A 26892-nucleotide genomic window follows, 5' to 3' on the forward strand; every position below is an offset into this window, starting at 1 on the left:
TAAGAATTATCAAACTTTTAAAGCGTCTGCTTTTCTGTATATATTGTTCTAATTTTATTTTTAATTACATATATTTAAAGACCTTAAAAATTCAATGTCAAACATGAAATTCTTATTAAGGCATTTCTTTAATATTATCACATATGTGGGAAAATATTACACGCAAAACTACATATTATTTTATAAAAACATCAATAAATGCCACATTATTTTTAAAAAAAATTGATATGCTAAAATTGGAACTATTCATTTTGTAGCTAAATGGTAAATTAGATGAAAGATAGGACATCAGACGCCCAAGAAATAGAAAGTGACGTTTGAAAATAATTAAATAAACTTGAGATGACACAATTTTTATTCCGAAAGGAAACGACGTTAATTTTGTTTCACTTTGATGAGCGACACCAACCTGCAGGAAAAGGTAGTCGAAAGCAACCGGATCCCTCTGCATGAGGTCGTAGATATCTTTGGGGACGAAGGTGAGACGAAAGAGACATCGCAAATGGTGGGCACCAGGCCTCGCTGCAATCTGTAAAAAAGAAGAAGAATATTCGCAAATTAGATAGCTAATTAGTTTAATGGGACATACGCAATCAAAGAGATGAATAAATCAACTGCAATTTGGCGGATACCGTTTTTTTTTTTTTTTTTTTTTTTTATAACCGAAAACTTTTTAGTGCAAATAGAATTTTTTTATTTATTATTTTTAAACAAAGAGGGTCTTTGAAAAATCAGACATATTTTAAAAAAAGAGGAATTTGATTTTTTTTCAGTTTAAAAGCATTACAGAAGATACTTAATGCGAAATTAGAAACATAATTTATTAAATGAAAATCTTTTAACAACTGAGAAAATTTTGCTAATTAGCATTGCTTTTTTTAAAAACATTTCTCGCATAAAATTAACATAGAACTTATTATATAATAAGGCTCTTTTTATTATTCATGTTAAATATTAAAAATTAAAAGAATTAAATATATGTAAACTGCTTTACAGAAAATATTGATAGATCTGAGCATTTATATGTAATATTGTCGAAACAAGTTTAAAATTAATTTCATGAAGGCAGTTTTAAGGAATTTGACCTTGAAATTTAAATTCCGAAAATGTCACCACACAGTCTGTCTTTGTCGTACTAAGCATTTCAGTGAACTAAGATCGTGATTACCTCTTTAAAGTTAAGAATAGATATCATTCCGATGAATCACGACAAGGTAATAAAAGAATATTTTACTTGTAATAAGAAATCCAAGCGATAAAAATTCCGAAATAGAATGACTTTAGGATTAAATGAATCATCAGTTCCAATGTTTGAACATTTCTTATTCATTCAAGGCCAAAATCACAGAAATAATAATAAAAGAACATTAGAGAACGGACTTCACTTTGGAATTCTACATGTCATCAATTTGGGCCAAAAAGTCATTAACAATTGTAACAAAAATTAGTAAAATCCATTTTAGAGCTATTGTAGTTATGCTATAAAGTTAGAAATATTTTTCAGAGATACAATTGAAAGAAAAATCATACAAGCAAAAGGTTTGTTATTATAACGAACATTTTATTTTTTATAATAGAGCTTAAGTTTATTTTCACAATCGTTTTAACATGTTATTTAAGGGCTGGATGCTGACTGTATATTGCGGCAAATATCATCAAAACGTTCTACATGATAAATTATTGAACCTAAAAACTATTAATTTTGGCACGTAGTGTTATCGAGAGTAGCTGGTGACACAAACTTCCAATATTTCATAACATTTTTAAAATCAAAAGAATTGTTAGGATTTTCTCTCAATACCTTCAGAGATATTATATCTTAAAAACTGCATTTACATTACATTAATATTTAAAGAATGCTTTTCGATATATTTATTTTATTTTATTAAGCTTTTCTTTAATCCTAATATATAATACATTTTTAAGTATTATAATTTAAAAAAAACTATTATTTCAATTATTGTGTCTATACTCGCATGTTTCGACGTAATTAGCATTTTGTTTGCACGTAACTGCTCCAATATAATCAAAGATAAATTTAAAAAATGATATCAAGGTACACAAATTAAATATAAAAGAATATCATGTTAAAGAATTTTCGGACTAGAGATTCAAATCTCCTTAAAATTATATTTTAATAATTAATCCTGTATAAAGTTTATTTAAATTACATTTAAAGTTACATTCTTACATGATTTGCAGTTAGACAGTTAGCAGTCACAAGCATTTCTAATAATGTTTTTGAGCACAAAGTAAATAAAAAATGAATTCATGCAAATTTTACAAAGTGAATTAGTCAAAATGAAAACTTTACATCAACTTCCAATTCATTTTCTCACCATAATGGCATTCATATATTATAACTCTTTATGGCTGCATAAAACATGAAATATTTTCCAAATCACTCAACAGCGAGATCATTTGATCCACTCCGTTCAATTTTCCATTTTAGTGCAATTATATTTTAAATTAAAAATACTGCTTTGCATCTCTTTCTGCCATTTTAGTTTATGATTAAAGTGATCTTATTATAAAAATGGAACTTAAATAAATATCAAAGAAATATGCACAATCACAGATAATCTTTGCCAAATTACAGTTTTTATTTCAATAGTAGAGTAGAAAATTTAGTGTTTTTGAACAAGATTTTTCTATTTTTCATTAATTCAGAATATGTCATGCTTTACTGTGACCGGTTGAACAAGGCTTTCTGCCGTAGAAACCTTTCATTAGCATTCAGCTTTGTGACAAAAAAAAAAAAAAAGCTTGATTAGGTAGGAATATGAAATTTACCTTTGCGAGAGTATCTTTGGGGCTTAGTATAGAAAGCTTATTTCTTCGGACAGATTTGATGTGTTCTACGACCAGCGAGAAATGTTCTAGACAATTGATAGACAGCTTTTCTTGGAGAACATTCAGTACATCCTAAAAAACAGAAGTAAGCTCATAAAACATTTTGCAACCTGGAATTTCTATCGATTTATAGTTTACTAGTAATTGATATATGATGGAAAATAATAATTTTCCAGCAAAAAAGACTTAAAATGGAGAGCGATATATTAGAAGAATTTCCAAAGATAGGAACTTAGAAACCAAAAATAGAAGTTTTGATAAAACTCTTAAGTAACCGTAATGCAATTTCATAATAAAATAATAATAATAATAAAAAAAAACTAATTTAAGGATTATAATTTTTTCGCGTAACTAACAGAAAATATGAAATACAGAAAGAACAAAGCTGACTCTAAGTTTGTTTAAGAATAAATTTAAAACTAGAACTTTCTAAAAATGACATATCGCAACTTTTAGTATTTTAACAATTTCTTAATATATATTTTCTTAAAACCACCATTCAATATAATAAAATAATTTATTTAGAGAATTTATCTATAAAAAAATTAAATACTTTAAAATCCAATTGCATTATTTTTTCCATGAATTATTATTATTATTATTATTACGCTTAGTTTTCAAAATAAACTTTAATCATGACTGCATTTCTTTTCTCGACTTACCTGAACTGTAGTCGTGCTGTCATATTTGAAAGACTTTGTTTGACCATTTTCTAGAAAAACTTTTAGAACATTGGGCATAAAAGGTACGTGTGAGTCATAGGGGGACGGCTGAAATAGAAACAAAATTAATGCGAAGTACACACATAACTTGCGAGTGTAAAAAAAATAATTTCACGCTACATTAACATTCAAAGACCATAAAATATACTCAAGAAAATGTGAATTTTTAATATATATAACCAATAGAAAACTTTTAATGTTTGAATATATCACAAAGAACGAGTGTAATTTCTCAATAAAGGAGTTAAGAGAATTACAAAAAAATAAAACCTTCTATGCAAATATTTTAAAATTTCAATACTATTCAGTCAAGATTACCAATAAAAAACACGAATAAAATGGAAGAAGAATGGATTGTATTGGAAGTTTGGTTTTAATGGCACAAGAGTCAAACTAGGTCAGGCTCCGCCAAAGATATGATACTAAATAAATACATTGATACCTATTAACAAAAATTCTTAATGGTAATTCATTCACTTTCACAAAAATCTTTAAAATAATGAATGAAAGAGGCAAATAAAGAATGAAGCAAATATAATCGACAGAACTGTTAAAAAAGGTTACTAATATGTAACATTTTTCTATTATTCCAATAGAAAAAGGTTATAAATTAGTAAAACATCTATGATCTAGAGGTTGGAGTAAATTTTATATAACGTTTTCAATGGATAAATAAATCTAAATAAAAAATTAAACAGATTAATAATCACCATTAGAAAAAAGCATAAAAGAAAAGAAATGAAATGAAATAAAAAATTCTTGGAAAAAATCCAAAATAAAAAATTCTAAGTTATAACAATTGAAATAAACATGGGTTCAATGATTTTTTTTTGTATTACAAAAGTTACCAGTTAAAAAAACACATGAATATTCAGCATGAAACTCAAACGAAAAAATAAAAAAAATAAAATAAAGATAACATTAAAAAAAAGAATTATTTACTAATAATTTTTTGTTATAAATAGACACTTAATCTCAAATCAATAATAAATTTAAATTTCAGTTATATAATTTTATAATCCACTTACACAATAGAGAGGGGATCCATTGATGACGACTCCTTCTGCGAAACGTACCCTGGAAGGATTGGATTTTAGCTTGGCTTTTTTGGCTGCGGTAAGAAGGGCCGATTTTCTTGTGGTCTGCAATAGATTTCCATGAGTATGAGGGGAATTTTACTAATTTTTAATACAGTGCAAGATTATGTTTATCCATATTTAAAAGGATTACATTCGGCAAACTGATAATACAAACTTTTAAATATCTTAAAATGCTATATTTTGAAGAAATTTGTGTTCGCTTAGTCCAACAGCGATTGAAATAATTTTGAAATTATTAAGGATATCATGTAATCTCTTAACACAGGTTTATACTAAGTTACTATTTTTTTGCTTCTAATAACAAAATTTATAATAAGTGGATTAATATTAGTGCAAATAAACTAATAATAAATAATAGGATCATCAACTGATTGGTCATTAAATATTTCAAATCATATGAAGACAACGCATTAAATTACTTCAAACATTTCTTTTAAATATTAAACTATTTTTGAAGAAAATTTTCTCCAATAATAAACCTAACTAATAAAGAAGGGACTTTTATGCACATAAATAATATAGACTAAACATCAGCAGAAATTACTTACATTATTAGTAATTGGTTGGCACACCTTGAGTTTCACAGAATGCTTACAAGACCTGGAAGAAAGAATTACATGTTTTAGTTAAAATATGGAAAAAAAAATTAAGAAATTGCAATTCAGGGGTAAAAAAAAATTGTATACCATAGGCAAATCTAATAAAATAAATTGTTGGCATTAAAAAATACACATAAAATAAGCAATTTCGGAAAGAATAATTATTTTACAAACGTTAAAATAATTAATTTAGTGCAATTGGGGCAAAAAAAATTCTAGAACATAAATGTTATCAAACACATTTAAGAGAAGTTACATGCATGTGACAGAAAAAAAATCACGAAACAACTACAAAAAAATATCAAATAGAAAATGAGAATAAAAGCATGAAACAAACGAAATAATAAACGGAGATTGAAATATAGATTTTCTAAAAGAAACGAAATCAACGTTGCTATGCAATCAAGAAATGCAAGAAATCAATCAACAATCAAAAACAATATCATTGTTTTAAAATTAAAAATTATTCTTTTTGCAAAAGACTTTCAGTTGTTATATAAAGAAAATTTTATTGATTTCAATTTTCGACAAAGCAAAACATTTAATGAACAAGCATTCGAACTCGAAACTGTCAAACCGTTAAAAAATTACAGCTGACATACATAATTGTTGATTTTAATACTCTATTGCTGTCAATGAGAAGCCTAACATTTTAGCATATGTAAACAAAACAAAGTGCATGTTTTCACTCTGAAGAATCAAACAATTTGTAGGGCTTCCCCACTTAAATAACGATAACAGATACAATGAAAAAATGTACATTCTGTTAACTATATACAAACTACACAATTTTGGGGATTTTATAGAAAAAATATAATAAGTAAAACATCTTCTAAAAATTTAAATAAACCAATAAAGATGAAACGATTATTTTAAAATAAAGTGATTCGATCAATTTAATCAAATTTTATCACAATCAAACCAGTGTTTTAAATATTTTAGTATAAATTTGTAATCAGTTTCATGATGTCAATGAAAATGTTATTTATCACACATATTATTTATATAATCAACTATTACATATGCACTTTTACCCTAATGAAAAAACATTCACTGATTTCTTCAACAGAATAAACGTTTGCTTCGAACTTTCTAGAATAATTGAGTAATATCATTAATGTCTGACTATCATAAATATTGACAAAGTTAATTTATTAGTAAGTAGGAAAATAGGTGCATGTTTTTTATAGAGTTTACGCACCGCATGTGCTTTTATGAATTTCAAATGCACACGACAGTGGCGTGATACAGCGAAAGCATCTTTCGCCATGCGATCCTCTATACAGAGGTGGCAGGTGTTGGAATAATTTACTTCTCTGCATCTCATTATACGTCTTTTATGACCTACCGAACGTGACAGCTGACCGTGAAATTCGAGTACTGTGATTCAGGGTGACATTTTACTAGAATCTTCTAACACATTTAGCGGGAAAATAGGTTACAATGTTTACATATGGAAGTAATCGAAGACTGTAGAAGGTACTAAATTTCGTAAACGGCATTTTGCGAAATTTTGTCATTCATCTAGTTTTATTACAATAAATCACTTTATACCATGAAAGCAACAGAATAGCATGTTAAATATTTAATATATGTTGCTATCGTGTTTAATATATAATATACTGAGCATTATAATTATAAGACCTTAAATAAAACTTTGATAACATGGTCAAAATTACCTTAAAGGCAAAATTTCGTTAACCAGAAATAATAGCAGCATGCTTTTGAAAATCAGAGTTATTGCACTTAATATTTTTTATTCTATTGAAAGAGAAAGATTTTCTATTTTTTTCCCCAAACAGAAACTTTTTAGAGTGGATGATAACAAACATAAAAGGAATTTAAAAAGCTGTTTGGCAGAATACGAACAATTGAAAACAACACTTAAAACATTCGGTACAATTTTCTTACAAAAATGTTTTCATAAATTAGAAATATAAATTTTAACTTTTTTAAAGCATTCTAATATAATTTATTCTAGATTTAGGGTCATATTTTATTTGTAATATTATATATATATATATACACACATACAGAGAGAGGGAGAATCCATAAAGCATTCCAGAAAAAGGAACAAAAAATCAATTTAAAACTAAATACCTAGTAGTTATCTTCAAAAAAATTCATAAATAACTTTGAAATTATCAAAATTTTCATTTCGTAGGTATCAGGACTAGTTCAAATGTTTAAGAAAATACGTGAGAATTTCAACGCCTATATAATGTACATATTATCCGACTGAATTCACTTATGAAACATATAAACAAAGGAAGAGAGATATAGCCAAAAGCCTTGGCTCATTTACACAGGCCTAGAAAGAAGAAAAAAAAAAGTATCGAATCGGAATTGAGGGGACGACCTTAATGAATTCATTGAGTCTGCTAACCAGGTTTCTGTCTAAATGAGCATTCAACAGTCCGCGTAACTCATTTCTTCCCTTCCTCTGTTGGACAAGGAAACAATGAGTGTAGAATAGTGGCCGTCTTTTGGCAATCAATTACCTCACTAATTCGATGACTCTTTCCCGGGGGGATTTGAGAACATCTTCGCCGTTTATTTCCAGGATTTGGTCGCCGGGGAGGAGCTTGCCTTCGCTCGGACCACCTGGAAAGAAGAAGAAAGTTTTATTATTTGTTTTATTTTATTTGCAAGAGTAAAGGATTACAAAAGTTCTATATTATATGTATACATGTAATAATTTCTAATTAATCAATGTTCTAAAAATAATTTCTTATCTATTCGAATTTTGACTTTAAAGTAACTTAAATTTCTGAGATGACAGGTCTGTTATTTATCCCAAAGAACCAAATCACCAAGTTGGCAAATTGTTTTTTAAAACGATGTAAGTTGAGAATATTTTATAATGGCATTTTTTTTCCCGGATATATGGCTTCCTAATTTTTTTGTCTTGCATTCATCGTGGCTTTTAACGAAGAAACCTTAATAACAGATATAAAAAAAATGAACTATTTCGTTACATTATGAATAATAAAAGTTCACACAAATCCATCTGTTTCTTCAAATCATGTTTTATCGATTTTAAATCGATTTTTAAATTAATTTAGATAGGTAAATGCAATATCCTGCAAGACATACCGATATCACGTTTACCAAATTTTCTAACAAATACACTAGCAAATACTCATTTTCCCCTTCTTTACTAAATTTAAAAACTCAATAAAGAAATGTAATAAATCTTAATACAGTTTTCCTTGGTTATTTTCCTAAAATCTTATTGGCTTATGTTCACCCTGAAAATCCACCAATTATTGAATATCAAATAAGAGAATATCATTTTTAAATAATCGCTTTTCGTTATTTATGAAGAGTGAAATCACTATGAATAAGGCATATCTATGAGATATTCAGTGTGCCTTTAGAAATTACTCTTCAACACTTTTTACACTTTTTTTTCTCCTAAAACTTCTTCCTGTTATTTTTTTTTTGATTTTATGCAATGAAATATTTATAGTTAAACAGAATACAATATTTAATAAAAAAAAATAAAACTTGAAAATTTTTTTTAAAAAAAATCCCTAACATTATTTTTTAAAATTCAGATAGAATGCAACATTTAATTTATCCCACTAAACGACCATAATATTTAAACCATAACATTAAACTTAAAGATATATTTTCTTGAGGTATTTTTAGCTCTCTGTAGTTCATAAGGGAACTGAAGATTACAAGTAATAAAAACAATCCAAAGAGCAAGTAGACGAGATTCTAGTATCTCCGAATTTTTATTCATTTGTCCATTGACTGAAAATAATTAGATTGCTTAATGGCGGATTATGTGAGACTTTACTAAGCTCGAATGATGGATTTCCTCTGTTAATAATATTAGATAATGTCTACTTCTTATTATTTGGTATAATCATGATTCCGAAAGATAATCCTAGAATAACTACAAATTCTAGTAAGGATAATCCAGATGAAACCGTAGCCAATAATGATGGAGCAAGCTCAGAATATGAGAGGTAGGTATTACGAATCTTCGGATATTTTTGTGAGAGTAAATTCAAACAATCCATCAGGATAATAAGCTTCCAGTACGAATAACATAGTGCAATTGACGGACATCAAATAATAATTCAAAGAATCAGCTAAACTCACAGTCTAATTAACAGTCAAATAATACAGAAATCATTACAATAATACAGAAATCATAAGTTAGATTATGAACAGATAGCAACTATTGCGAAGTAAACTTTGGAAATTTGATATATTTTCACTAATCTGTATAAATAGCGTATCATAATTTCGATTAAATTTATTTTATAACAGTATTTTAAATTCATCTCATGTCAAAGCCGAATCTGGTCTTCAACAAGAGAATTCTTGAGATGAAAATTAACTATCTTTATTCTATTGAAGCTCTTAGTTATATTTTTGAAGTGGCAGAAAGATATTTAGATAATAAAAAGGTTCGTAATTAAAAAAATATATAAATTGGAAAAGTTTTAAATTAATATTTTTCAAAGCATCTTTGAGAATGTACCCACTACTGTATATAGCACCACTACTGTATATAAGGGTTCTTACAAAAAAAACATACCTCTTGAGCCAAAAGTGTTATAGAAAAAAATCCGATTAAAACTAGAAATGTTTTAAATTGTATTTCAAAAGAAATTTTTTTTTTTTGACTAAAATCTTATTCATAATTTAGAAAGAAAAATATTCAAGATTTGTACTTTTGATAAAAGGACACTTACTTTCAAGTGCCTTTGGGTACATGATAAAGAAGCAAAAAGGAAAATACAAGAAAATCCTCCTACTGAAAAGTTTTTTTATGAAAGAAAAATTAAATAGAAGTCCGTAAAAAAAAAAAAAACCCAAAGACAAACAATAAACAGAATTGTTACAAGATATTGAATTTAGAATTAAATTTATATTATTCTGTAACATTGTATTGTAACATTGCATTCTGTATTGTTATTTTATTTGAAATAGTCAAAATCTTGTTTAAATTTGATTAAGCTTACAATTCAGTTGAAGGATGAATAATATAAAAAATATATATACTGTAAAAAGAATTCAACATTTTTTTTTTTTTTATTTGGAGAACAATTTTTTTTTTTTTACATAAATAACAATGTATCAGGTGGTTAAAAAAAACATGATTTGAGTTAAAATAGAGGTTTTTCTGTTTGTGAGATGTATAAAAAGTTGAAGCTCTATTATTTGTAAAAAGAAAAAAAAATACTTATCGATCAGAAGCAGTGAAATATTATATAAATGTTGTAGCAGTTTCATTACTCTGTTTTCTCATTAGAATAATAGAAGGCGATGCCTGATTAGGTACGCATCCCATGGTGCACTGCAATTGTTATTATAATGAGATGAGATACTGTTCTGTTAGAGAAGTGCGTGCGTTAATGTCTTGTCTTCGTGTTTGTTTTATGTGAAATGTGATTATTGAAGAAATGTTTCAGAAAACATGGATTCTCTTGCTTCCACTGCACGGCTCATAATGATCTTCATTCCACCACAATGCAATGGTATTTTTAAATCTAAATTAAACCTTAATTCCCAAAGTTTTATCTTAATTTAGCCCTATTAACTTCATTCTAAAATGTTCTCTTATTTCCTGATCAAATTCCATCTTTTCTATTTAATTAATGCTACAGAAGCTCTGTAAAAATGCTTAAAACAGCGATTCCTACGCTCCAAGCGAAGGGATAAAAAATTGTCAAACTAAGCGAATTATTTTTAGAAGATACCTAGATTTCCCTATTTTAAATCGACATGCTTACAGAAATCCCTACCAGAATCTAATTGTTTATATTCATTGGGGATAAATATTTCGGCCTTCTTCTGCTCTTGTATCGCCTGTGAACGGACGACAGCTTTGTCCGCGCTTCTTGTACATAAATTATATCTCCCGGGATGGAATAAAAGAGAAATTTCAAAATTTGAAGCGTCTTCTCACTCATCGGCCACGAAACTGCTTCAAAATATATGTTTTACCTTATATATTTACTATATATGAATTGTTCGTAATAATTAAATTTTGACAGAAATTAAAAATTGATGGGATATTTAATCATGTATTATACAGAAGAAGTAGGTATATGCACATTATTTCCATAAAAATTACAAACTTCAATACATTTGAAATTTAAAGACTGAAATTAGTACAGACCTTAATAATTAATAACAAAACAAACTATAATGCTGTGCAAAATTTCTGCATCAATAATTCTTACAAAAGCAGCCTCAATTAATTACTTTCCAGAAATATTTAATAGAGGTAAGAAAGGTTTAAATAAAAGTGATAATCTAATGCTTTTAGGCAAGAAATAATTCTCATGTTAGACTGAAGAAATAGAATGAATGTCTAGGAAAGAATTTATTTCAGGGATAGAGATATTTTTATATGTACGACTAATTAATTAACTAAGAATTGTTTAATTAGTTAATAAAACTCTTTCAAAACTTTCTTGGAATTTATACGCACTTCTCTTCTCAGCTAAAAACAAATTAAAAAATCCATGACATTAAATTCTGTTAATTGCGATTTAAAAAAAAATATGTATGTAATAGTTAACAAGAATTATTTTGAACGAGTTAAAACCAATTGTATGAACTACAACGCGCAACTAATTAAAACCATTTACTAAAAGTGGTGGATTTAAGTGAATGTTTAACTCGACAATAAGAAAACAACAAGTATAAAACTAAAAAAACAAACAAAAAAAACCACAGTTTTATCAGTTAAAAAAGAATAAAGTATTTTTTTAAAGAAATTATTCTGGAGGTTGTAATAAAAATCACAAAACTATGAAGCGCTTACAGAAACGTTTTAAGCAAACTGGAACCGTAATCAGATTTATAATGCAAATTAATGTTTATACAATGAAAATTTCATATTTTTTGTTTAAGATATTCGTTGTGATTTCAAAGCTCCGCCTACTATTTTTCTGTGCCAGACGATTTTACGATTTTTGATAAGAAATTATACTTCCTTTTTTTATGTTATATTAAAAGTATTTTTTAACAGTTTTTCATATTCATTATTTTACATTTTTTTAGCCTTCATTTTTAAAAAATAAAGACTTAAAATAACTTTCCCTTTTCTGATAATTGAGAACGATCTTGCTGATATTGCAACTTCCTATGTAAACCGCCCAGCTTTCTTTGACTTTACATAGATGTTCCAACAGTCAAATAAAATTTCACTGTGAATGAAATTGCCTTCTATAAACATTTTAGATTTCAAAGAATAAATAATCTAATTTGAACGAAAGATTGTATGTTTACTTTTCTTTTAATGCAGTAAATATTCTAAGTATTCTAAAAATACAATTCCTATTCTATTCTTTCTTTCTTATTCTAAGAATAAAATTTTCAATTCGTATTTTTTATATTTTTAATTTCTTACATCAATTTTTTTTAAAATTCTATATTATTAACATTCCAGTTTGGAATTATAATGTTATTTCAACTTTCAATGAATATCTAAGAATTTTTTTTGTTATGATAATATTGTAACTTGATTTCTTTATAATACTGATAAAGAAATAATATCTTGATAGTCGATGCAAGATATCATTTTTTTCTTTTTACTACATTAATAAAATGATAATATTAATAAAAAAAACCTTTTATTTCTATTATTTTTCGTTTTAATACTTTTATATTTCATAATCTACAGTTACAAACGTTATGGTATTAATTATTAATAAGAGAAATATTAATTTAGAGGTACCATCTTTGTGAAATTAATTTTTACCTTAATTAATCTATTAATTGAGAATCAAGAGCTCTAAAATTATTGAAATTTTAATTTCCACCGAGAACCAATAACTGTATAACATTTCAAAGCTCTAATAACTAAAAATGTGAGAGAAAATTGATATATATAATAGAAATGCTAAAGAACATGAGAATTAAAGTAAAAGCATTTAACAAAATCGTAGCGTGAAATCATAAATATAAAAGTCTTGGCATTATTCCTTCATAAAATACGTGACCAAAAAAGCATTAAATATTATTTTAATATGATTTTGATGAATTTTGTAAACAGCTGAAGGAATAAGCGCCTCCCTTTCCTATAAATGAAAGTTCAAGTACCACCAAAAACAAAATTCAATCGTGTATTTTGCTTTGTACAGTGCCTTTTGAAGCTATTCCACTGTCATTAAAATCGATGTTGCATGACCCTAGGGATATTTCCAAACCCATTTTTCATCCCCAAGTTATAATTTCGGGAAAAATCTACGGCAAGCTCTTCGTTAAATTGGTGAATCCTTTGTTTAAAAAATTTTATTTGTTAGAGTAAAGAGGAAAATGGCCTGGCTCAGCGCCACACTGATTAAAAAGCATGTCTCAGCCTAGCAAACAAATCTTCATTAGGATAACAGCATGGGGCAGATTTTATTTTTTGTTAGAGACTCGAATATTGTTTAGTTATAAATTTCGTATGCTATGCATGCTCTGTAAAAAAAGAAAAGAAGAAGAATTGGAAATTTTTTTTATGAGTATACATAAATAATACATTTATACAATGGAGATTTTTTTTTCTTGATAAAAAAAATGTAAAAATAAAAAAATTAAGAAATAAAATGAATAACTAAAAAAAAGAGTTAAAATTCTTTACTTTATACTAAAGTTAATAATTTTTGAGTTGATTGTTAACCTCCATATTTCCATTTCGATAAAAACATAGCATTCTGAAACACTTCTCTTTTTCTATCGACGAAAGACAAAACCCAATTTCTTATATTTTTTAAAAAGAAAAATATATTTCTTAAATAATAAGATATTAATTGATATTCATTTAAATCACAATGGCTTTGACTTTCAATTATATTTACTTTTGCAGATTAAACAACTACTTAAAGCAATCACAAGAAATTGTTTTATTGTTAATTGTTAGAAGAATCAAGATACAAAATTAAAGATTAAAAAATAATGAAAAGTGAATTTCATCACAGATAATAGGATTCTATATCCAGTTTTGAAAATTATTCGAATATTTTATCGTTGATTCTGATTCATTTTTGATTATAATTTGTATGGCAGATAGAATAGTCGTTAGATAACTTATTTGTTAAAAATTACCAATATTTTTTTGTCAAGAAAATTCTTACTGCAAAGTAATTGGATTTAGAAAATTCACCCTCAAATATTCGCTAGCATTCTTTAGAACCAAAATGGTTGGTTTTTCATATGTACGAATATTTTATACATTCTGTTTATTTGATATTATAATTGGATACGGTTTTCAACCAACATAAATCAAAGGAAGAAAGGAGTTTCTGTTTCATTTTCATCATCTTTGAGTAAAATGATAGAACTGTGTTGCATGAGAAAAATATCAATGTCTGATTTCGCAATTTTCAAACTAATAACCTTTTAGTCAACTCTACAGAAGTCATATCTTAACCTGTCGCGACTATTTTACTATCCCATTCCTTATAGAGTTAATGCCATTTCAAAACCTTTTAGGCGACGCCAGAACAATTTCACCTGGATGACGATCCCGATGCTAGGAAGCTCTTTCCAGCCCGTCTCCGTCCATTTAACAGGCTAGCAACAAAAGCAACACGGGAAGCCTTTTCCCAAATCCACAGTGACATTGATAAACTGAATTTGACATTTTACTACTCAAAGGGTATGATCCAAACAAATCTCTTCTTGCAAATTATTGAGTCAATGGGCAAGGGGTCTTTCAAAATTTGCATGCAGTTCCTTTTTGAAGTAGCGAAATGATAAAGCCCGAATGGCTTGATTTGGATATGTTCCCGAAAGCAGTTCTTTAACAACCATCCGTCGAAGTCGATTTGACACGTAAGTAGCAATGCGAATTGGGGAGCTATCTGGCGACATCCTTTACCGATGAGGGGCTCCAGCGAAGAAGCATGCATAATGAGTCTGCACGGCTCTTCCTTGCCCTCCTTCCCCCTTACCGTCTTTTTTACATACATTTATCGGATGCGGGTTCCGAAATCGGTAACACATGAGCTCTGATAAGGGATGTTTAAATTCGATGCATATTTCATCGTTTTTTTTCTCCCCCAAGAACGTCAATGAACGTTTAGAAAAAAAAAATCGAGATGAGTATGAATGTTTTATGCATCTTTTTTTTCACTGATAATTCCCTATGAAATGACACCGGAAATTTAAATGAAAATCGTGTTTTATTTTATGCTTTAATGGTTGAACGCAAAGCAGAAGAGTATTTGTTTTTCCATTTTGATTTTGAAAGAACGTAGAATGCTCAAAGGGAAAGAAACGATTGGTTTCTAAATGCTTCTTTCTCCTTTCCTATTTTTTTTTTTTAATTTTAAAAGAGGTTTTAACTTTTGAAAAACCGACATTTAAAGATAAAAGCAAGTTTGCATTATTTAGCTTACATTTTTTCTTTTTTTGCTCATAATTTATAAAGCCACAGTTGCAATTTCTAGAAGAACTTTTGACTAATTTTCTTCACAATGTTTTTTGTTTTTGTTTTTGAAAGAAAGTTGATATATGTCTTATTTAAAGGTTTAATACTGATATATTATTTTTTAGAATACATTAAAACTCGATTTAAAGGACCACAGATCAGCAGACTTAGAATTTATTGCACAGAATTCGGCTAAAGCAGAAAATATAGTTGAAAAAAAAAGAATGTGCCAAAGCAAAAGAAAATTCTAATTTTCAAAGAGAAAAAATCTTGGACTTAAAGATTCTAAAAAGTCTCACAGTTAAGAAGAATTCAACCTAATATGTCTCTATTTTTTGAGTACTTCTCCAAGTCTTTATTAAACTAAGATTTTTTTTCATTTTATTTACTAAACTTTGAGCTAAATGGCCGTGCTTATAGAAGTTCCGTTCTGATAATTCGTAGTTCAAGTAGAGTTCTTCAGTTCAGGCTCTTTTTTGAACAGTAAGAATATTTAATAAATTCTTTAATATTTCATCTTTCATGAAATTTAATATTTGCATTTCATATTCATATATTGTTCAATGACTTTGTTTTCACATTTAATATACTGAGCAGTATTTTTTAAAAACTTTTTGAATTGTACACATACAATCAGAAATTTATTATTTTGTTTCATTTTTACATTTTATAAGTTGAACAATATTTTCTTTTTGTTCCATATTTCTTCTTTCGTTTCACTCTTATGTTTCGCTCATTTTTCATTTAAAAAAGTATTGTCACTATTTGATATAAATTACAAAGGAAAAGTGAGCTTTATAAAGTTAGAGAAATTCACGGATATTAGTTAAAAATGGACATTTTACGCAAATTACATAATTTGATTATTTAGAAATAACAATTAATGCGAAAGTTGATGCTTGGCTTTTCGACATTCGGATGAGCAATTGTTAAGAGGCTACATTTTTACTAATATGATATGTACATTAAATATTAGACAATTATATTATATAGTGCAATTTCAATCGTGATATTCTATTCATTGCTCATAACACAGTTCAAACCTTTTCGAGACAATTCACAAGCTATATTTTACAAGTAAGTCTACGTAGACCATTGAAAATCGAATGCTTACTGTGTAACAGTGCATGCAGATTTAATGCGTTGTTCGTAAGGGAAAAAAAGAGTCTTTGTTTTCGACTTTTTCTCGCATATATTTCGTTCACTTCAGCTATGATAATTTGTAATATACTGAAAAATAGAAGATGATTCAGAAAAATAATAAAAAAGTAGTTAAAATAGAATTTAATAAAGCCATTAATTAAAAGAATTTTTCTCTTTTTTCACACAGAAAAGTATTTAAAGCAAAAAAGGAAAAATTGGAGAATAAAATCCATTACTCCATTTTGGAAAAACTGTAATTAACATCTAAGTACAAAGCTCTTCTACAAAAAAGATAATTTTTTTCAACATAAGGAATTTCCTCTACAAAAAGCTATTTTTTCAATGTTAATTAATCAGAGGATACTATAAGAGGATTATTATTTGCTACAAGCATGAGAGAAAAAAGTTTATTTCTAAAAGGAATAAAGAGCAAGTAAATGAATTAAAAAGAATGTTTGCCAGCCATATGCTTCCATCCAAATAAGATTCTCTAAAACATTTCTCTTCCTTTTCTCATTACAAAATTGATTTCAATTCGAGGGAGAATTCAGTTTAATAAATAAGATAGTAATAACGGTAATATGAAAACTTATCTGCATATTTAATGAAAAAAAATTCTATAATTAATTTAATTCAATGATAGCAAACTGATTCCGACTCACTGAAATATTCAAATAAACAATCCATAAATCAAAGAATTCAGCGCTAAAATTTTAAAAGCGAAAGCAACGAAATGTGCTGATTTTAATTAAGTCCTTTTTTTATCAGTAGAGAGCTAATTTATTTTAGCTATTTATTATTAAAGATTTTTTCAAAAATTAAAAATTATACAATTTATTAACATATAACATTTAAATAAATAATGAGTTCGATGTATTAAAATTTTATTTTGATAGTGTTTGCAGGTTTTCAATTATCCCACGTTTAATTATCAATTAGATACAAAATACTTCAGCATCGCTAGTTCATATTGTAGCGAAACTTGTTCTAACTTTGCGTGGACTGAATAGCTCAGTGGTAAAATGCTACGAATGACAGTTCGCAAATTCGTATCTGATTGCAGGCAAGTTGCCTAAAAATTGTTTTGTTATTAATTTACTTTGTTATTTCTCGTTTGTTCTACAATGTTCTTATAATTTCTGTATCCTTCTAAATCTGAAAGATTAGAGTTATTTCGTCTTGTGGATAAAAACAGATGTAAGGTTTAGTTCCTTGAATAAAATTTACATTTGAGATTACCGAGTGTTTTCTTTGAATTTAGTAAACATACGGTTTATCTACGCGATCTACGCGACAATATTTATAGGCTGGGCACCATCCGAAGAATGTATGATTTGACACTGCATAATGCAAAATTTCTTCAAAATGATCCACAATGCAAATTGTTGAACAGAGTGCCAAATTCTGCTCATATTTCTTTTCGGGTAATAAATGCTCACTAAATAAGACCTTTAGAGAGTTTTTTAATAAAATTTTAATTATAATAAATTGAAATTTTAATGCCTTTTCTGAATAATTCGCAGTTCGCCATTATTATCGCACAAAATCCAAATTCAAAATCATTCATCAACAATTAAAAAAAAAAGCTTCTAAGGATCTAATTTCACATTCGCACAAGTTTTACACTTATTTTAAAATTTAAATTATTTTTAAATTTATTTTACGATAGCACTAAGGACAAAACTTCCTGTTTCGTGAATGTCAGGTATTTGGAGGTGCTGCAAATGCAACAATGAGAACTAAAAAGAAATCTGTCAATCTTAAAAGAAATATATTACCCGCATTCACTTCTTGGATCTAATATAGGCAGATATTTTAAATTTCATATTACTGTTTCATACATATTCAATTATTTTAAATAATGGTGTTAGAGTGTAATACATATTTTTTGTCACTCACCTTCTGTGACAAATCTGACGATTACAGGCTTCTCGCTTCCGGCAACGAACCCAAAACCTTTCTGAGGATCTCGCACCAGTTCCACGTCACGAGGTTGGGGAGGTTCCTCATCAGAATCCTTTCTCGGATCTTCGGTGGTAGTAGTTTTGTTCACATGGCTGAAACAAAAACATAATGAGAAATGGAAAATATGGAATAAAATAAACAAAACAGATATTAACCCTCATTAAAACTATTACATACATTTGAATAATTTGTGAATAAAGATAAATAATAGATAACATGTTTCAGGTTAAAAATAGGTTAATCTTTCGCTTTTCCATAGAAAATCTTTTAAAAAGTCTTTTTTTAAGCCATGAAATGTTTACTAATTATTGGAAATTAAAAGTAATAAACAAATAAAATGCAAAATAATAATAATAAAAAAGAGCAATACTTTAATAATCAAGCAGAAGGGTAAAATGGTTTTAAATATTTCAAAAGTATACGTAAAGCGGTTGCCAGTGTTAGCATTCTTGGGAAAAGTGCAAACAGTTCTTTTTAATTTATTTTCCCAACAATTTTATTTTTGGCATAAACGGAATCTAAAAGATTCCATTTATTATCTGCAGCTAAAATGAAATTGGCGTCATTAAAATCAATAAATCTTTTATGGTTAAGCAGAATTCAACAGCATACAGGTATTGGACTATTTTTTTATAACATGTATATTGAGGAATTAAAAGAAATGACCAGCATTTTTTAAGACTGCCATTTAGATAATTCACAGCTCAAATAAAATCACTTTCTTAATTCTTTTTAGTTATAATATATTAAATAGCTATCGCTTTTTATCATTTAATTTTTTTATTTGTTTCATTTTTACTGTGCAAAGTCTTTATTTTTGCATTTCACATATATGTTTAACATTTTTTTTTAAGTATATGCATTGATTAATATTATAAACGCTTAAGAAAATATAAAAGAACTTTGTGTAGTATAGTGAGGAAGTATGTTATAAATAATTTGAATGAATCAGAAAAGAGACCAATGAAATTGAATACCACTTACATTACAGAACTTCCTAAGTTTCAATTAATAACATATAATGAAAAATATACTTAATATATTTGGTGCCTGTACAGAAAATTGCATTTCATGAAAAGGAATTGACATATTAAAGCAATCATTGAATTTTTAAAAAAATCCTCTTTCCCCTTTAAATAAGCGATGGAAAGTGAGTAAAACTTAATTAAATATACAAAATTAATACATTTAATATAGTTATTAAAATTATTACGCTTAATTTATTGTAGAGCTTCTGAATGAGATTTAGATTTTCTAGTTGATCTAATAAGCATTCAATCGAATGAAAATTGTATTGTAATGTAAATCATCACTGTTTGTAACAGCGACAAGAACAAGTACTAAAGTTCAGAAAGTACTAAAGATGTAGATAAGTACAATAGCTTTCAAATACATGAGAAGTAACAAATTCCAAATATTTAAATAAGAAGAACAATCACCCCAAAGGATTATATAAAAGATTTTCTATATATTTTCTTTCTAACTGGTTATATTGATTCCGACAAAAAAATTGCTGGCAGCAATTACTATTATAAAAATTCTAAATTTAATTCAATGTTAACATGTGATACAAATAATAAATGTTGTACTTCTTTATTTTACTAGTTTAAAAATAAATGTTGGTAATTATTTATGCATATTAAATCTTTTACAACTCAAATTACCAATTTTTTTTGTTTTAATAATTATATACTAATGTGCTAAGTAGCAACTAAAGTAAATTTAAAAATCTAAATTTTCAGCATTTATATATATATAAAATAAACTTTTATATTTTAAAATGACACACATCTTTCTCAGGCTGCATTCATGAAAAGAAATTGGTTTTAAAAGGAAACATTACTTAGTTTTTTTTCTGAATATATTCCTGAAAATTTTAGAACAATGAATAAAATAACTTTCTTCAAGAATATACTAATACTTAAAACAAAATGTATCGCACTTAACAGTAGCTTAAATAGATTGTAGACACTATGATCCAAGGTTCTAATTTCTCAACTATGAAAGCCAGTTTGCAAAGAAGAAAATCGGGGAAAACTATTTACAAAAAGTTAAATGATTCAGTATTTTATTACAGTCGCGTGAATTTGTATTCCGACACTATTCTTGTTTAAAGGGGTTATTTTGCCATTATTTACTGGTAGATTACCAATAATTACTGTTATTTGACCTTTCGATCATGATCATAGCTATATATTACTTTGACAGATGATTCTAGAGGCAAGGTAGCATATTTGGATTTCTTAATTTAAAACAATTTAATAAATTTGTTTCGCCAATAAACTGAGAATTTTACGAGTCGAAGCAAAATTTCTTTTTTTTTTCTTTAAAAGAAACTAAACTGTTTTGAATTCTGACTTGGAAAGCAGGAGGCAACAAGAAAGAAATCAAACAATTACGCATCATAATTTAAAATAGATAGCGCAAACTTTAGAACTCTCTTTAATTTCAACGATACTTTTACTTTCTTTGACAAAAGAGATTTTGGTGAATTTTACACAATCCGAAAAACATCATTTTTAGGATTGTGTAAATACACACACACACATTTGGTTTCGATCTGTGAACTCAGTAATTTATAAAACGTTTTGATATAGATTAGTAATTTTTTTAAATTTGAAATGCAGCATGAAATTTTAAGCTTAATTTGTCCATGAAAGAAGAACTTTGTCTTGCCTCATTCAAGATCTCTCTCACACACACACACACACACACACACACACACACACACACACTGCTACAAAAATATTAAATATATTTATGTGTAGTTAAATATATTATGTGTAGGATATCCCAACTGTAAATAATTTTTTTTTTAAATCTGTTATACATAAAAATAATTTTTTTTTAGATTTTTGTTTTTGCAAATCAATTTTTTAATTAAATCTCGAAATTATCGATAGAATGCATCAAAATCATCAATGCATAAAGTGTTAAACATTCATTACAAAATGGGACAGACTGCAAAAAGGTGAGTGAGTATTTTTAAAGAATCTTTGAACATAGAATACATATTTGTGGAATCAGTTTTGATAGTAGACGCCTTTTAATAATAAAGGAATCTTTATTAGTGATGAAAGAAGAACTAAGACGATTTTTCTTTATTTTTACTGTGATAATATTTGTTAGGAATTCCGGACAAGCATAAGTATTTTATGCATTCGATAAAAATTAAATTTGCAACTTTATATTCAATTTTCCATTTGCATTAAGTAAGAGTGAATAAAAGCTGAAGTAATAATAGCATTCATTACAGAAATGAAAGTCAGCTGACTTGACTTCGCTTCCACCAACTTGAGGTTCACCGACTTGACTTCGCGTCCCAGAATGCCACTCTCTTGAATTTGAAAGGAATCATACCTAATCAACACTTTGATTAGATTATTCTTGTCAATTTAAATTATTAGTTACTTCACATCTTTTTAATCGAATGCGCTCACTCATATGTTTACTTTTCTTATCTAATTAAGCACAAACTCTTTCGATTCATTTAAAACAGATACAGCATCGTTAAAGCATAATTAATCGTCTTTTCTGAATTAACAATTAAGTTGAATAATTATGCAGAAAGCCAGCATGATTATCTGAATAAATTACATTATAAGATAATTCATCAAATGCGGCTCAGAAATAACGCTGGGGAGAAGTAGAATACATATTTGCATTTTTAAACCAATGAAAGAAAACAGCCTTCTCTGAAATTTTGAAATATCACTCCATTGAATTAAAATAAATTTATAACTAAAATTTTTTAAATATGATTACAAAAAATAAGATGGACGGTTTCGCGATGCAATTTATGCTTTTGATTTATTAATTATTTGAAAATAATGGAATATATTTAATTAAATGTAGAATTCAGTAAGATACTCAGCAATAATTTTTGAGAACAAATTGAAAGACAAAGGAAAAAAAATCTTCCAAAGCCATTTTTCAAAGAGAAATGAACTTCATAGATTTAATATTCCAATGGAAGAAAGCAAAAGAAAGATTATGCCAATTTTATTAAAATGAAGTATTCTTTCGGCCAAAATAAGAAATAAATTAATCATCGCACATCATAATTTTTATTAAATATGATGATAATACCGAAAATAAAAGTTTTTATAGCTATCGAGAGATTAATATTTCGAAGCAATAATCATTCAATAACCAAATGATTAAAAAAAATCGGCGAATCCATTTTACAGATAATAGAAAAATAATATTTTTATATTACATACGGAAATATGATAATGATTTTATTGAAACACGAAAGAATAATAAGTTTATAGTAATATAAATGTACCATAGAATAAAATTATCAACGCGAATTAAAAAAGAATTCTAGTATGGGCAGATGAATACGGATTGATGTATTTGAAATAATTGGACTGTATTTAGATGCGCAATCCAAATCTTAAATTAAGCGTATAAAAAATAACATGAATTAAAAAAAATAAAATGCTTCAAATTTCAACGAGCAACCCAGATTAAACAAAGTACCAATATCTTAACAATAATCATAAAAAAGATCCACTTTCATAGAGAGCGAAATGAGTTTTATTCAACGAAAAATAACAGTTTTTAATGACCGTGTTTTGCGTATAAAAAAACTAACGCAGAGTATTAATAAAAAATAAAACCTGACCTGTTGTTGAGGTTATAATATTCGAGTGGCATCTTCAAGTCTGAAGCTAAGCCAAGAATTCTCTAATTCTTACATGCCACGTGTATTTAAACATTCATGCTTGACCCTAAGTTTTATTTGATTATTTATTGTTTGCGCAGCTGAATCATAGAAAAAAGATTCTTCACCCGAAAGAATATATAAAAGGCGATCTCGCTGGTTAGCTTTAGTCGTACTTTCAGTCAAAAAAAAAAAAAAAAAAAAAATCTATGCACTTCTCTTGAGGATTGAGTCCGAATGCTAACATGGAAAGATGTCGAAGCTTAAACCTAATGTAAAGATTAGGAGGATAACATTGAAATCACTATAAAAAAATGCATAAAGAAATTGGCTAAATAAGTTTTAAAATGTATTGCAGAAAAAATTGAAAAGGAAATACTTTTTATTATTGCCACTTATATCGAAGCTTTCATTTTAGAAATTCGTAGACCAAGAAAATAATTCCCCATTTTTCTATTAATTGTTCCGAATCATTCGTTATGAAAATACCGTGTATTTAGACAATTATGTATTATAAAATGAACGGAAAATTCCTAAAATTTATGTGTTTTATTAAAAATATTTTACATTGAATGCCTTTTTAAATTATCATAAAAATAACAGACTTCAAATACTTCGATTGAACTTCTTCTCTATTGTATAAAGCATATTTTGTAAGACAGATTGAAAACCGGTTTCTCATTTTATCTACTTTCATATAAAATATATTTATTCTCAGTTTAAGTTTTGAAGTAAATTTCTTGTCAGATTCCTGAGTTTCAAGAAATAGTTGAAAATTAATCAAATGTAGACTAACTGCATATGCCTTTAATTTATTCATGTAGATAACAAAAGGTAATATATATAATTAGGGAAAAACTGACAGATAATGAGTTGAACAAAACATTTAACAAAAATTGCGAATAATATAGATTGACCCATAAGCAGTTTTTAGTCCACAATAAAATGGTAACACAATTTTCCACTCAGATGGTTTTTAAAAAGCTGTCAAGATCATAAAAAAAACCCCTCCCTTTATCGCTAAAACCATTTTTGCACAGCTTAATTAGACAGAAGAATTTTTTTTTCTTCCTCATGGCTATCACCATTTCTTTTTATTAATCTAGAAACACATTCGTCGCACGTGTTTATTCTGAACATCAAACCAAGCAGAAGTTTTGTCTAATCGCTTTCTCCCTCTACCATCGCAGCTGAATCCACTTGGATATCGTATATATAATCACTTCCATTTTATTAAATTTCACGACAGAAAAAAATGATATAGAAAGAAAAGTTAGCAATTTCAGTCAAAGGAAGAAAAAAGTTTAATTTTCTACATTACGATTTGGAAGGTCATTTAGCGGGAAATAGCTTTTTTACTGAAGGAAGCTGATACTGCGACAAAAAAAGAAAATCCTTTATTTCGTTTGACAGTACACTGAATCGAAGCGCGCTGTAAAGTAATTAAAGTAAGAGCAATACGCCGGTCTAGGATAAGATTATATCGATAAAGAGCAGGAAAAAAAATGACATAAACCATTTATACCGGAGAACAAACTTGTTCCATTTGTAATTCTATTCCAAAGATTAAGTTTAGAAGGATAGTGAAATGTTCTGCTGTAGACGTACTGTTTCCGACTGTCCTCTACCAGCAATAATCGAAATTTCATTTTCATCTTCTTCCAATAAGACAATGCGCCAGATAGAGTTGGTAAATTTTTGCAAATATAAATAGGTAGTAAAAGCTCTAAATTCTGGAATGTTTCGAAATTTTTCTGTTTTTTCAACTGACATTTCTTTGTGTTATTGGAAGTACTTACTATGCCGCTGAATAACAATAACAGCTAAAAAGAACTGCACAGCTACATTTTCTTCTATAAGTAGGATTTAAAATGAAGTTTAGAGCGATACAAAATAAGTTAACAAATCTCCAGACAAAAAGGACTTAATTGCAAATAATGAAAGACATTCAGTATGCTATGAATATGGCATTTCAAAGCTAATTAAGGCTAACGTCTTTTACATATAAATTAACAATCACTAAATCAATCAGTTTGCAAACAACATTCTTCGTAATAGAAATTAAATATAATTGTAAAGTTAAACATTTAAAACTTTTAGTAACTTAAAAAAATCCAACGGAATGGTATCTTTAAAATTTTCTCCCTAATGAAGATGTTATTCCTTACAACTTGTACAGAAAAAAAAGAGCTTTGAGCAAAACCGTAAATGCCACAAGAGATCACATTTTTATTTTTTCGAATATGCATTTTGGACAGACAGATTGAAATCAAAATTCGACACACAGCTACAATTTAGTAACGAAATCACATTCCCAAATTTTATTTATTTAAGTCATTGCATGTTTTTTTTTTTAATTATCGCGTTTACATACATACAAATATACAAATCGACAGACGGTCAACTCTTTCAAAAATTGAGAATCGACATAGATCTGGTTCAAAATTTGACATGAATATGTATCCAGATGCTAAACTTTATGCATCTAGATCCTTTATTTTTAAGTTATCTTGTTCACTTTCTCTCAGACAGAAAGACTAGCTTTCTAACATGGATTTCGTTTAAAATTTAACAGAAATCTACACATTTGTTGCAAATTTTAAATACTAAATTCATCACTTTTATTCAAAGAGCTAAAAAGTCGTGTTTACATTCAGATAAGCAAACAGATATAATTCTTAAACTGTGTTTTTCGGATTGTTAGAGATCTGAAAGGTGGAAATTCATCAAAATCCCGAAGTTTTGACGATTATAATGCTTTCATTTCGCAAGCTCCGTATAAGTGAGAGTAAAAATCATGTTTAGAAACAACCAGAAATGTCTGTTTCGGTGATAAGACATAGATATTACTTTTGAGCTGTGTGATATACAAACCAAAAGCCAGCATGAATAGGAAAATGAATCCTCACGATAAGATTATACAATCTTTTAATTTGGCAATTTACTGAAATTGTCATCAATATGCTATTTTCTCACCTTACAGAATGTTATTTTTATAATTCCATGATCAGCCTTCAGTTCTTTTCAATCAGCCTTCTCTGCTCATTTTACAATTGGCATGAAACATTTCATGTTCCAAATGACGGCATAATGAAGATGCAACGGTCGATTTTTGAGACTGATGTTTTAGTCCCAAACTAAACTATGGCATAGAATTACGGCAAAAGGAAGATGCAACTGTCGATTTTTGAGACTGATGTTTTAGTCCCAAACTAAACTATGGCATAGAATTACGGCAAAAGGAAGATGCAACTGTCGATTTTTGAGACTGATGTTTTAGTCCCAAACTAAACTATGGCATAGAATTACGGCAAAATGAAGATGCAACTGTCGATTTTTGAGACTGATGTTTTAGTCCCAAACTAAACTATGGCATAGAATTACGGCAAAATGAAGATGCAACTGTCGATTTTTGAGACTGATGTTTTAGTCCCAAACTAAACTATGA

The 26892-nt window shown here is 27.6% G+C and overlaps 1 protein-coding gene across 1 annotated transcript in view; it reads right to left on the minus strand.

Annotated features, from left to right (window-relative positions):
- LOC129960110 (uncharacterized) overlaps positions 1-26892 on the minus strand; it is a 280895-nt gene that overhangs the window by 39707 nt on the left and 214296 nt on the right. Inside the window, exons 3-9 of the mRNA XM_056073244.1 lie at positions 18710-18867; positions 7776-7878; positions 5224-5275; positions 4604-4717; positions 3516-3623; positions 2794-2925; positions 410-529 (exon numbers count right to left, since the gene is read on the minus strand). Coding sequence (XP_055929219.1) covers positions 410-529; positions 2794-2925; positions 3516-3623; positions 4604-4717; positions 5224-5275; positions 7776-7878; positions 18710-18867 — 787 coding nt within the window. The remainder of the gene's footprint in view (positions 1-409; positions 530-2793; positions 2926-3515; positions 3624-4603; positions 4718-5223; positions 5276-7775; positions 7879-18709; positions 18868-26892) is intronic.

Source organism: Argiope bruennichi, chromosome 2 (assembly GCF_947563725.1).
Source record: "Argiope bruennichi chromosome 2, qqArgBrue1.1, whole genome shotgun sequence".
NCBI lineage: Eukaryota > Metazoa > Arthropoda > Arachnida > Araneae > Araneidae > Argiope > Argiope bruennichi.